Here is a 15,239-nt window from a genome sequence, read left to right on the forward strand (position 1 = left end):
CAAAGATAACTTGTAACATGTGGCTGCACAACATGTTGACACAGAGATATAACTAAACGTAAAACAAAATAAATTTCATCATTTTTGCGGCAATAGAAAAATACTTCACTGCTCTGATTGATTCAAACCTGCAAAAAGTGTGACTAACGGGTTTATTTAAGAAGTTTCGAAGTAAAAATAACGTTAGTCCTAGCGGGGAAAATATAGATATATTCTTAACTGGAAAATTCCAAAAAAAATATTGCTCGTTAACAATCGGTCTTATTCAAAAAAAATTAATAGACCTCTAGACCTACTAGAGGTCTATTAAATTTTTTTGAATAGATAGACTTGACAGTCTATCTCCTGTTCTCGAAAGGTAAACTTGGCTATTTACAATTTTTTTCGCGCATACGGAGTGATCATTATAGATTATTTAGATATTATATTATTTACAGGACTCTGTTGACTAATAAAAGTTGTTGACTTGTAAAAGGTCTACTTAACCCTCTACTACCCACCGGCCCCCACTCCTGGAAGGTGGAAGCCTGCATTGCCATACACCGACACAAAAACGCGAATTACGTAGCGCGGCGGTTCAGGTTTAGTCAGTAAGAGTCTGACACTACCCATTCACTCACCCAAGGGACCACCTCATGCGATCATGCGGCCATGTACCATTCACTCATGCGGTTTCATTACCGTCTGGTAACAGTTATAAACGATTTTCTCTATACAACCTACTTGAACACTTCAGTCTGATAAAGTCTGATTTGTTATAGTTTCACTTAAAATCCACGGATTTGAACGAAATTGCACACAGTTCGTAGTTGCACACAGAACGTTGATAACTTTGATTAACACATAGAACAGCTTGTATCCTGATTCATCATTATTAACAATTTGTAGCGGGTCTAGCCGCTGCATACTGGCAACAGGTATTTTTTTTAAATAGAACAGCATTAACTGTTTGGTTGGTTTTCGGTAAATAGCATTAATTATTGTACTTTAGAGTCTAGATCTAGACGCCTACCACCACCTCTAAAAGTAATATTATTGCAGTTGTGTAAAAGAGACGCCGCTCTACATCTTGAAGAGCGCTGTCACGCTTCCACACCTGCAAGCCTCTTTTTAACAGGTTCTTGTAGGCCAGTTGATCTGGTGTTCATAATTATTTATGTTGTCAGTTGAACATAATTCAATGGGCGGCCTAGGAAGCCCGGCCAGAGAATCGTGAAAGGATTTTGGGGTGGGCTTTGCTCAGCAGTAGGCTAGAGAAAAAAGAAAGTACCTATCGGTTATAGTTTTCCACCATTTTGTAGCATTTTCTTTTTTCAAGTCGAAATACATAACTTTACCGACATTCATCACCGGCTTTTGTATCCTAGTTTTTTCCCAACTATGTTGGGGTCGGCTTCCAGTCTAACCGGATTCAGCTACGTACCAGTGTTTAACAAGAAGTTACTGCCTATCTGACCTCCTGAACTCAGCACCTGGGCTACACGATACCCTTTAGTTAGACTGGTTGTCAGACTTTTTAGTTTCTGACTTCTTGGAACAACTGTCAAATATATGAATAACAGCCGGGACCCACAATTTAACGTGCCTTCCGAAACACGGAGGAACTCGTTATGACAAAGATGGTCGCCTATCTACGTACCAACCGCGTCAAGAGTCGCTTAACTTGTGAGCGATTCACTTATGCAGTTATACCTTAGCCACGCACCCCTCTTACAGAGATTTTTAAAGTAACTTTACCGAGATTATAGAGCCGTACATCTGTTATTGAGTAAATGAACAGCTTGTTCTATTCGCCAAAGAGGTAGTATTTGTATTGTATTTGTAGTTGGATCTAGTTATGTGGGAACAACATCAAAGTAAACTAAAGAGATCTAACTAAAGAGAGGCAAAGAGAGATCTTTAACTCAAAGCGGATTCCATAAAATAAATGTCTTGAGTATTGATAATTAGCATAGGGGCGCATCTGGCAAAAGGTAGTAGAGGGAATAGGAAACAGGTATCCCTATAAAGTGGCTTTACCAGCGCTAATTGAATTGGAAGTTTATAATGGAGTATATTATATTTAATTAAATGTTACCTATCTACTCATAGTTCAAGATATATCATAACAGTATCAGTTGCTATGTCATATCCATTACCCAATACTCCAATCCATTAAAACAAAAAAGAAAATTCTAAAACTTCCCCGTCTAATATCGCTAAGTGAACATCTAAATATGAAATGAATGAATAAAAGCGATTCATTCATAAAATGCCAGCCATTTTGTAAAGGTTAGGTATGAAACCAAATGTATTTTGTCATGGTCGCGGTACTCGCTGAAAACAGGCCAAGGAGAAAGTTTGCGCAGGCGCGAAAGGATTGATTTTCCCCGCCATGACGTCACAAATACAAAATGGCAGCCATCTGATCAAGACGAGCTCAGTATAAAATTTTTAAAATTCGAAACATCAGCCACAGTTTCTTAACGAACGTCAGATGTATAAATTAAACAATAAATTCCGCTGCGACTGATGAAAACGGGGAATATTTTACATTCGATATTATATAGATGGTATAAAACGTGTGTGTAGTCAGTGATACGGTAGCTAAGGAGATCACAGAATGGTTTATCGTGTAGTACAGAAGAATTTCCTGTCGATGTTCGACGTTACGACAATGACGCTGGTCAAGTTAGTGTGTTTATGTAAGTAAAACATTTAATCATTTTATTAAGAAAGCTTCTTTCTTTTATTATTTTATATTTTACCAACATTATTAAAAACAAAAATTGATTTTTTTTCTTATTTATTTTGACATGCCAATAAAAAAAAAAAGACTTAGGCACTGGTAATTACAGAGAGATCCAAGTAAGTTCCAGATTTAAAAAAATATTTTCTTTAAATCACATGTAAAATATTGTTCATTTAATTGTCGCGTTCACTTTCAACGCTGAATTATTAATAAGCTTAATTAGCTTTACATACGTTCCACATTTTCCTTTGTTTCGCGTTTCGTGTTTTAATAAATTTAATTAAAATCAAATTAAGTGCTTTGTTATCGCGTGTTAAGATCCTTGGTGTTAATTAACGTGTCGATCGTTTTAAAAACATTAACTTTTTAATAAAACCTTTTTCGTCGAGTGTTTCAAGCTTTTATGAGCTACTGAAATGATTTGTAGTAATATGAATGTACAAATGTACATGTTCACACAGTTGTTTAGTTTTAATTGATATATCAATGAATATTGACATTATTTTATATGAATATGTTTATCATGACTGTACGAGTCACGAATGTTAAAAATATTAATAGAAAAATATTCTGTTATCGTATTAGTAGATACCTATTAATTGAGTGCAGTTCGATAGGCAGGGAGAATCCAATCGGCGTTAAGACCTTTGACATCGTAAATATATTAATTAATATTATCGATTATTCAAAAATAATAGCTTCCGTATGATACTTATTTAATATTTCTGGGCTATTTACATTGATTGTTATTATTGTGCGTTATTTTTCGATTTCTGATTATAAAAGAGATGTCTTTTGATATCGACATTTTGTGTACATTTTGAGATGTTAATAAAGAAAGTTACTGTAAAAAAAATAGGTATTCTATCATATTTTGAGGGATTAGCATGAGATTTAATAGACAACATTGCTTTTATTTTTGTAAATAGGTAGAGACCAACCAATCTCAGTATTTGCCGCAATACTTGGGTGTTGAATATCTACTTATCTTGCAAAAGCACTTTCTTAAGTAGACTTAGGAACTTATAATTATTTCCTCGTTATCGTAAAGGAAAAAAAAAGACATTTATTTACGAGTAGACGTTTATTAAAAGAAAATCTTTCGAAAATTGTCAATGGTTGGTTATAAATGGAATGTATCTACATTTTGCATTAATATCTGAAATGTTTATGAGATTTTTGCTCTTTTGCAAAATCATTAAGCTTTTTCGCAAAGGCGTAGGCAGCGCGATTTTGCATGCACTGCCCACCTACTTACATTACGTCAGAGTGGGTTCAGTTACCACGCAGTTTGCAACGTGATTATATAATAAATTATTTAAAATATCTGGAGATTATATTACCTAGATTATTTGCCCAATACATTATAGCTGTGAGCAACTGAGATTAGTCTTTGCATAATAGAAAAGCGGCCAAGAAAACGCGATTACAACAAGACTTTCTTAGTTCTCCAAAGATACCATTGACAAATGGTGAGGAAACTTGGATTCCTAATATTGAAACCTGAAATCTCCAACTATGAGCTGGCGTGGTGATCACTGCTCAAACCTTCCCTATAGGTTAGAGGTCTATATCCAGAAGTGTATATAGGCTGATAATATTATTTTATTTTAACAATGTAAAGAACAATCCGAATAGATGGAGAATGATTTTATGTTGTTTGGGATAGATTTTAATTTCATGTTGCTCAGTAGTCACATTCGGTAATTTAGAATTATTGAGACATCTAAACTGCTTTCTTTTGACACCTACTGCAACATTTGTAACAAAAATAGCACCAATCTTCGTCATTTTGCCGTCTACAGAAAACATTAACCCTCAAACAATTTTCCTAAACCATATTTCAACATTTCATGAGTGTAGATACATGAGGACATAGGATAAATGACTGAACTCCATGCTTTACGATATGATAATATAGATACCAAAATTCTGTACTGATAAAGCTTAAAAGCCTGTTCATTTATTTATTTGTTTGAGCACATTACAATAACTTTATATTCGATTATCCAAAATGTATTGGATAACCTAATTCATGATAAAGTAAAACCACATCACATTATATATTTTGTGCTTTATATACCTACTAAATTGTAATGGGTCATAGCTGTGTATAATTTTGAAAAGGACTTTTAATAATATATGTACCTACAGCAATAAAGAGTATTTATATTTGTTATGCCCAAAATAGCCGCTAAAATCTCGGATGAAACCACAGGACACAGTATACTCAATACAAGTTACATAAAGACGGATCATCAATCACGACAAGGGCCTCTCCAAATTTCATCAAATTCCTGAAATTCGCCGCGTTTAGGGATAGTTATCGGTCAACTTAATCGTTTGTAACACTTTCTGTTCTTGACATCGGGGTGAGAGTACTTGGTAAGCCGATGATGTTGGCTGGAGTAAGGACTTGCTGATTTTGAGGACTGGGTGTGTTATATGGTGCAAATAATGAAACAATGAGAAATTGCTAAATAACTTAAACTGTTACATTAAATAAAGTAATGGGAAGTAATAAGACGTATGGTTAAATGTTGCAACGGATTACTCACGCGTATTTATCGGGCTTGCCTAACTAGTTCCGGACACAACCGGAGTCTGTAACTATGAGGATGCCGCCGCGTCAGCTTAGATTTTTTAATAAAAATACGCTGATATCTTTCGCGATGTTATGGGCCTTCAATAATTAGATTCGTATACGAGTAGTTACAAACTAGAAGACGAGTAGAACCAAAGATGTAAGGGATATTTAAGAAGTAATAAAAAGGATTGTCTCCATTGTTGATCGACCCGCTCAAGAGAAAAATATTTTTTATAGAGAACGAAGTATTTGCGCATAATATTTCCTTCGAAAACCAATAACTATATAATAAAACCAATAAGTATATAATATTTTAACAGTATAGCGTGGCAGCGCACTACTTGCCGTCTCTTTTTAATAACTTCCTTTTAAAGAAGAAAACTGACCTTCAGTTACATAAATAGGAGTAATACAGGTTTTAACAATACACCTAAACATATCATCAGAGATCACAGTTCAACGTGTAGAGAGAGATAACAATACAGTACTCTGAACAGCGTGACATTTGGAGCGTGATTCAATATCCAAGTACGATGTCGGGAACAGGCGCAACTTGTTCCTTTGTTCTTCAAGTTTTTAATGAAAAAATAGACGGAGATTATGTAACTGCGAGTTTTTGTATAATGTAGGATGTCTTTTTAGTATTGGTACTTGATATTACTTGTCTGCTTTGAGTTGATTAGATTATTTCTTCGGAACTTTTTTTGATGTATTGCCTAAAGAGATCTTAGCCAAGTCAGTATTTATATAAGTTATTGGTCTTTATATAGTTAGAATTGTCTGTATAAGTTCATCTGTAATTAACTGTTTAAATACTCATACAGATTAAAACTCGATACATTTGGAAGTAGTGAAAGAAAATTGTATTTCGAATCGATAAAGCAAGGGACTTTATCTACTTAGCTACAAGCTCTAAAAGCTACTTAATATTAAGCCACAAAAGGGGAAAAATGCATTAAGATACATCAAAACAACATGAGAAATAACAATTTCAGTCTTGAATAGATACTACAAATTAAGTATTTTTATTCTACTCTGTCTCAAAGTCAAAAAAAAAATAACAGAAAAATTCTCAATTTACATTAAAAACCAACGAGAAATATCTAGAATCATGAATCTGATTGTCTAAAACAATATTGCAACACGAGACACGTCGGTCGTTCAAATTGAATCACGCTTTAGATAGTGTCACGGACTGTCACGTCATTCAGAATTCGCCATTCTGTCGTTTTTGTTGTAATATTCAATATTATTCAATGTGCACGCCGCGACGTGACTTCTGGCGTGTTTGACGTGTTTCAGTTATTTATGTAGATGTGGTTTTTGTCACGTTACATCTGTCGAACGTGAACACATTTTTTTTCTCTTTTCTCTTGTTTTTTTAGGCACTATCTTTTTTTTTGGGCATCTTAAAACATAATGAAACAGAATTTTGTTCTTTTTAAAGAATTAATTGCGAATATTAAAGGTTTTACTGACGCCAAGGACAGTTGAATGTTTCACTAAACTTCTTGTATTTTAATATTTAATCCAACAATTTCGTTTTAATCGCTTACTTAAACCATGTTCATTGAACGAAGGATCGTCAATAAACTTTCGTTTTCAAATTAACTGTCTGTGTTGTGTTTGTCAAAGACAATGAAAATTTCTGGAAAATTGCTTCTTAATCGTCTGTTTACGTATATTTTATATAAATACAAGAACAAATTAAAATACTTTGGACTTTAGTCCTGTAACTTAATAAACGGATACACACAATTATTTATGTTCAGGTTATAAAAAATTGTAACGGATGGATGCAATGGACGGTTAGCGGGGCCACAGAAAACCTTTTTTTTTTCAAATTAATGACTAACATACATACCTACCTAAATTTCAACAGTGTAACGCGTCTCTTTTTTAACCTTTAAGTATGGAACCCTAAGAGCGTAAATTCTTCAAAAAAGTACAAACAATTTTCAACCTTGAAACGTGTAATCTTGATAGTTTTAAACAAAATTTTGCTTAACACTAAACTTACAAACATAAATCTCGGTACTAATACCGTCTAATGTAGCTCGTAATAAATTTTAGAGTAGTCATGTCAAAATGTGGTTTTTCGTAGACCACCCATGGGTGTAGTAACTTTTCTTAATTAAGGCTACGCACGTGCTACGACGTTGCTACGACTTATGTTCGCCTACGCTGTCGTGTCTAGACGAGATTATATCTGTTGTTTCTAAATAAGCTTGTTTGGAAACGTGTACGTTGGTTTTATATTTATTATGTTTTCGTAACCTTTCTCGTCAAATAATACAGATTATAACAGACATATGGTAAGGCTTGTTAGACCTTTTAAGTGTGGATTTAGAAGATTGGTAGAGAGTTAATGAAATGTTGATATGACGAGCCTTGTTGAGGTTCAGAAGGTAATGGACGAACCACTAGGATTTTATATAACTGTCTTAATAAATCTAAACCAGTGGTCACAATGCGGGAGTCGTAGCATGGCGGTTCAGGTTCAATCAGCAAGAGTCTGACACTACCCGGTGCTTTCACCAGTCTAACCAGGGCCGGATTTAGGGGAGGGCAACCGGGGCGAAAGCCCTGGGGCCTTCACAATAGAGACTTCGGAAAAAAAATCTTTCAAATTTCGACTAGTAAGCCTAGTAAACATCTTTTCCTTTGATATTTATTTTTCGCTGCAGCCATTTTTTTTCATTTTTAAAATTGTTCTTTTTATTTGGAAAATAATTTGTGTCAAGGGGGCCTCCACTCCTTTGTTGCCCCGAGGTCTCTGGACTCCTAAATCCAGCCCTACGCCTAACCAAAAAAAACTGTGCCCCCCCCAAAAAAAAAAATTCCCCCCCCCCAAATATAATTTATATCGGTCTTAAGTTCTGTGACATACACACGTGATGTAGACATACAAATCTAAAGATTATTTCTTGCAGAGAAGTGGGTAGTTAAACAAATATTCAAGAATCAACGGTTTTATTTTTGCGTGGGATTTAACCTTCCCTTTATTACTGTAGTTTCTTAACGTCGCGTTGTCTCAGTGACAAGATAAGCGTGGGTTTGTGAGTTATTATAGTATAATCCTACAAAAGTTCTAACTTCTTGAATGCGTTAAATTTGAGGGTCTACGTCGTTTTTTTTAAATTTAATTAATTAATTCCGTTACGAAAAACTGCGAAACATTTCTATATGCGTTCACTGGGGCTATTGTAGTTGGAATTATTAATTTTCTTTTTTTTTTTTTTATCGTTGTCAAAAAGGGTGTGTGTCATTACTTTGCATACTTTCAAAGACAAACGAAAACATAGTCATAAAAAATGTTTACATTCTATTGAAATGAAACTACTTTTACGGATTTTATCGCGGTTTAATTTTCGTTCTCGACGTTTCGACACCTTTGCAGGTATCATGGTCACGGACAGACTAAAGGTATCAACATCAAGTTCTTCATTGGCCTAGCATTTTCCCAACTATGTTGGGGTCGGCTTCCAGTCCAACCGGTTTCAGCTGAGTACCTGTATTTTACAAGGAGCGACTGCCTATCTGACCTCCTCAACCCAGTTACCCCTTGGTAAGACTGGTCGTCAGACTTTTCAAGCTTCTGACTACCTGTAACAACTGTCAAAGATGTAGGAATAACAGCCGGGACCCACAATTTAACGTGCCTTCCGAAACGCGAGGAACTCGCTATGACAAAGATGGTCCACCACTCCACACCCATCTACGGACCAACCGCGTCAAGCATAGCTTAACCTGTGATCGAATCACTTATGCGGTTCTTTGGAACTAAAATCTAAAATTAAACCGCGACAAATCTACTAAAAGTAGTTTCATTTCAATGTCTAACATTCGCATAAATCTAAGAAACCACTATAATTACATAATATTTAAAAATCTTCTAAATAAACTGAAAACTCTAAATCCCTGATCCCCTAAAACTTCAATACATAAAAGATTAACAACACAACGATAAAAGTTTCTTCAGTTAAAACGTTTTTAAATTGAATCACGCCCTAGATAGCATCGCAGTACTGTTACAAACTTTGAGCCATTACTGTACGTTAGACGTTACAGCACCGATTCAACAATGATGTTTCGTAAAGTTTTCAACAGTTGGACATAAAAGTTTATTAGCGCCATCACGGTATGTTTCGTTCTGATTTAAAATGAAACTTAAAGTTCCATAAATTGAAAATTGCTTTTACATTCAAATGACGTTTGAAGATGACGTTTCCTTTTGACAAGTCACGTGACTTTGTTCTGATATCACCATACTCTGGAGCGTTTTAAATTGATGTTAATGATTGTCTATTTTTACTTTTTTTGAATAAAGACTCTCCCGTTAATTATTCCTCACTAGCTGTTGCCCGCGACTTACATCTACCCTGTTTTTTCCACATTTTCCATTGTATCTTCGCTCCTATTAGTCACAGCGTGATGGTTTATAGCCATCACGCTGAATGGCCTATTCAACACTAAACGAATTTTTCAAATTGAACCCGTAGTTCCTGAGATTAGCGCGTTCAAACAAACAAACAAACTCTTCAGCTTTATATATTAGTATAGATATCGTGAAGGTTTATATAAACATTCAAGTCACATGCTTAAAGACACCCAGACTCGGGCAAAATATTCGTGGATCACACAAAAGCTTGTTCTACGTGGGGATCGAACCTGAGCCTCGTCGTGCGCTGTGGGTTTGGCGTGGTGACGTCAACCACGCGGCTATACGTGTAGTCCTTGGCTAGGAGGTTGGTAGTCTTAATACGAAAGCACGACAATATCCCAGTTTTATGCGTTGATGATTAATTAAATGTATCGCTTGTGTATTTTCCAGAACTTTTTATGGGTAATAAAACAAACAATTTCTCTTTTGTTCACAATATTAAAATATAACCACTCTTTATGGTGCCTTTAATGAAAAATTGTTTGTATTTCAAAGTGATGTCGTTTTGTGATTTAAAACCTCTATGCTGCTTATATAAGTGGAATGTTCGTGAACTTTTCTGTTTAAATTATGGATAGTTAATATTTTACAAATTTTAAATACCTCTTTTAACAATTTGGTTATCCTATATTTTACAATTGAATGGCTTTGCAGAACAGCGTTTTCTTTAAACCTAAATTTAATTCTTTAAGTACCTTTTTATAAATAAATTTTATTGAAAAACTAGCTGTTGTCCGCGACTTCGTCCCCGTGGGTAGAAGATATAAGTTATGATTTATACCTGCCTTGTTTTTTTCACATTTCCCATTGTATCTTCGCTCCTATTAGTCGCAGCGTGATGGTTCATAGCCTAGAGCCTTCCTCGATGAATGGTCTATTCAACACAAAAAGAATTTTTCAATTTGGACCAGTAGTTTCAGAGATTAGCGCGTTCAAACAAACAAACAAACTCTTCAGCTTTATATATTAGTATAGATATAGATAGGACCTGAACACTAGTTCGTTAGAACTCAAAATACCCATATCTGTACGAACTGCACTACCTAACCTAACCAAAAAGTTCCAAACAATCACGTTCCATCCCAGTTAGTTACGAGTTGTTGTTCATACGAATACCAACAAAACACAATGCTTCATCAACAGTTAGAAATAAACTCATGCTCTACATACAGAACTTTTCATCAGCCCTAACTATTGTTACAACTTGCAGGCCTCTACCAATATCGTTTACATTGGTAATATCGTGAATGCGGAAACGAGACAGCGCTATACACAGCATAGAGCGCCGTCTCTTTCTCGCAACAGCAAGAGTGTTATTTTATGACGTGGTAGGGTTTACGATGTATATTGTGGGGGGAATGAATGGAGTCTGTTTCCCGTTATGTTTGCTTTGCATTGTTTGTGTAAAGCTAGATATTCTGTTGGTTTTGATTTCTATGAACATTTACTCGACTGAAATAGATTGTTGTTTTTTCTCTTACCTGTATTTACTAAGACCCTAGTCTAAGTCAGTTGACGTAAAGAGGTGTATTGAATCTGTTTTTCTAAAGTGGAATGTAAAGACGAATAGACACAACCTTCACATAACGCCTTCTAGTCTTAAAGTAACGAAGCTGAGTACAAGACAACTTATAAACTTACTTACCTAATAACTCGAAATAATACCCAGAATAACCTAGATAAGTTATACCCAGATACAAACATTGACGTTATGGAACTTGATGGCAATCGAATCAACGACCTCCCGTATAACAGGGCTACTAAACACTAGACTTATGAATGAAGACGACATATGAATAATATACGTTAGAAGTAGATATTTAAAGCAAAGTTAAACTGTCTATTTGTCAACGAAAATATTTGTGACCGCCATTCAATACTCCCATGACATAATCAACACAACTTCTTCCTAGCATTCACAAAAAAGGTGAAAGTGTATCTAAACTATAAAACAAACTTCGACGCGCATAACCCCTAATTTCATTTATCCGAGTCTATCTATCTTCCATATTGGAGGAAGGCATAAGAATCAATATAAGGCCTTTTTTATTTGACCGTGTCAGCGTTCCTTTAGGGGCCTACCAAAAATTTTCATAGGCCAACAGGGATTATCATTATCTTCGCTTAAATATCATATATTTAAGTGAATATAATGCCAGTGTTGAAATGTCAAAAGAATTTGGGATTTTGTTTTTTATGTGTAGTTTGTAGTATTGTTTACGAAATTTAAGTTCAAGTTAGTTATTGGAATAGTATAAATAAAGCTAACTTGTAACGCGTTTCAAAACATTTGTGCTATCATGTACAAAATGAGACGCAAGAAAAATTACATAAAAAATATTTAAAACTCGTGCGAGATTGCAGACTTTACAAACTAGACGGTGTAGAGAATGTAATCTCGCTTTAGAATATAAATCTAACAGATATTTTGAAATGTCTCACTCTCTTTGTTTCTTCTCCTTCTTCTCTTTTACGCAAAAGCCTCCAAACGGATTAGGACTAAACTTGGCAAACAGATAGTTTATAAACAAGATTAACACATAGCATAGTTTTTATGCCGATTCTATGTTCCCGTGGGATCATTTTCGACTTGCAGCGGTCGACCCCATGGCTACTTGTTTCAATATCTTTCTTGTTTCGGAACCCCTTAAGAATCGCCGTTGTGGGAGAAAAACACCGCTCCACGCCTCGTAGTAGGCCCCCAGTAGATATTATGTAAATTCCCATTTGTCTATAAGTCTGAGTGTATTTACTGCGGCCATATTTTTTTGTTCGTTTTTCTGGGCTTCGGTTATTCTTGATTGAGGATGTATGAATAAAATGCGAGTATATAAAACGTAGTGAAGAGAGAGGAGTTTTTCTACTAGACTTAGGCTTAGTTAAAACTTAATATATTTTATGATATTCTACGAATAAATTTTTTCGAGCTGTAGTTTTTTCTTTATTTTACCGACTATGATGTTTCTGCTTAGATTTTGGCAAAGTGTTCGCAAACTATTCGCATCCCGTTAAGAAATAGTTTTAGTTGAATTTCACTTATCAATTTATATGAATATTTATAGTTATTATCGTGATTTCTAAAACTTAGCAATAAAATCAATGGCGTTAGGATTTCCTACACATCTACAATTTTACTTCCATTACTAGTAAGTTCTAGACTTCCACATCGGCTTTAGTAAGTACTTATTAAAAATAAATGTTACACAGACATCGGCAGCTCGATAAAATCCTAATTTAGAAACTAGATAGAGCAATTTCATTTCATGACAATAATTAAATTCCTAATTTCGAACGAACGACGTTTTTATGACGCAATTGTAAATTGAAGATGGCCGCTTTTTTGTTCCATTTTTTGACCTTTCTCTCTAATTATAGATATATTTTACATACACTTATGTCTAGGTCTATAGCTGTTGTAGTTGTGCAAGCGTTGCGCAAAGTTGTGTAAAACATTAATTGTATAAATACCTAGCTCGTAAACTACTTCCTAATATTAGATGACTATCTGTTGCCCACGAGCCCGCTCGCTACTGATCGAACATGGGGCCACGGGAACATAAAATTGGGATAAAACTATGCTATGTGTCAATCCTGGTTGTAAACTAATTGTGTACCAAGTTTCGTCTAAATACGTTCAGTGGTTTTTGCGTGAAAGGGGCACACACATCCATTCACCCGACTTAAACTTTTGCGTTTATAATATTAGGTAGGATTAGTTAATATTGTTAGTTTTCTTGAGTCCATAATTGTTACCCACTAAATTTAAAAGAATTCAAACATTTTGGGGTCCAAATCAAATACTTAGTATTGAGCTTCGAAAAAGAGATCGCAATATCCATCTGCATTTATCTTTCCTTATCTAAAAAGCTTCCTAAAAGTCTCTTTGTGGCGTATAAAAACTTTATGTTGTTTGATCTGGCTCATTGTAAATTATAAAGTAGGTACTTAAGTGTGTTTGTCTAATGTCGGTAGTAAAGTTTATCTTTTTTCTGTTTTTACGGTGTACCCAGAATCAGTTTCGGATAGGTTATTTCTAAGTACCTTTTTATATTTTGTTCTTAACTTTTTTTATTATTCTATTTGAATTTAAAAGGAGAAATGGATTGTGCTGTGAGTGGTTTTGTTGATTTTTTTTTGATAATCTTGCGGTTACAGCTGTAATTGAAGCTTCAAATAGGATTTTAGGAGGTATATGTGAAATTTTCGGTGACAAAGTATGAAAGTTTCTTGCATCTTGTTCTTTTTAATTATATCAGCGTATTTGAGTTTCAAATATCAATTTCTCAAACCAGACTATTGTAGTCTTAGTTAAGATTTCATTAAGACCACGGTCATGTGGGCTGTTTTACATTTCGGTCTAGAATGCCGAAAACTGTAGATAATTCAAGTTAATTTGATAGATGAACCAATAACTTTTAAATAATCCGTTTATTATCAAAGTCATCCCATAAAACCAAAAAAATGTCGTCTTCATTTCAACAAGATTATAATCTTTTCGTCACGAACACTTGTACTTACAGCCAATTACCTACATGGTATCGTTTCTATTTTAACAGCCAACCTTCAAACATTTTATTTACGTATTTATTACAAAAAATAACAAGCCGTATCATTACTGTCCAAAAAAGGTTTACATACTCAAGGAATTCTTCAAAAATATCATCAATCACTGCCTAATGTGACATTAGCGTGCCATTCAACTTTACGTTCGGACTGACGTCACTGTTCAATATTACGTCATACGCTACCGAAATTTCGATTCAAGAAAAGATTCTATTTTTATTTTTTATTTCAGAATAGACTGATCCGGTGGCCAGTTCACACGAGTTTGAAAATTGGTTATAGTTTAATGAATGTTGCTATTTATGAACATATTCATTTGTAGAGTTTGTTATATTTATTAATATTTTGCCCATAGATTTAATTAAAACAATTTCGAGGCAATCTTCTTGTAACACACTGGTGCTCAGCTGAAACCGGTTAGACTGGAAGCAGACCCCAACATAGTTGGGAAAAAGGCTAGGCCGATGATGATGGTTTAATTAAATCAGTTTTCCTATAGTCCTAATCTAACTTTAACTTGAATCTGACTCCCAATAATAATCTATATCTATACTTCTATACTTAATATATAAAGCTGAAGAGTTTGTTTGTTTGAACGCGCTAATCTCAGGAACTACTGGTCCATATTAAAAAAATATTTTTGTTTTGAATAGACCATTCATCGAGGAGGGCTTTAGGCTATAAACCATCACGCTGCGACTAATAGGAGCGAAGATACAATGGAAAATGTGAAAAAAACAGGGCGGGTATAAATCATAACTTATATCTTCTACCCACGGGGACGAAGTCGCGGGCAACAGCCAGTACGTAGATATATTTAAACAACTACATTTTACAGAAAAGTCACAATTTTATTATTTCCTAATCTCATGTTAAACTCTCCTCTAACGTGCAGTTGTGGTTCAACCCTTTAT

The 15,239-nt window shown here is 34.6% G+C and overlaps 1 protein-coding gene across 2 annotated transcripts in view; it reads left to right on the plus strand.

The window, feature by feature from the left end:
* The first annotated feature begins 1,485 nt into the window (after positions 1-1,485).
* LOC113505131 overlaps positions 1,486-15,239 on the plus strand; it is a 29,014-nt gene continuing 15,260 nt past the window's right edge. For both annotated transcript variants that reach the window (XM_026887673.1, XM_026887674.1), the window contains exon 1: positions 1,486-2,684. In XM_026887673.1, the coding sequence (XP_026743474.1) occupies positions 2,603-2,684 (82 nt within the window). In that variant the 5' untranslated portion in view covers positions 1,486-2,602. The remainder of the gene's footprint in view (positions 2,685-15,239) is intronic.

This window comes from Trichoplusia ni, chromosome 24 (genome assembly GCF_003590095.1).
Source record: "Trichoplusia ni isolate ovarian cell line Hi5 chromosome 24, tn1, whole genome shotgun sequence".
Taxonomy (NCBI): domain Eukaryota; kingdom Metazoa; phylum Arthropoda; class Insecta; order Lepidoptera; family Noctuidae; genus Trichoplusia; species Trichoplusia ni.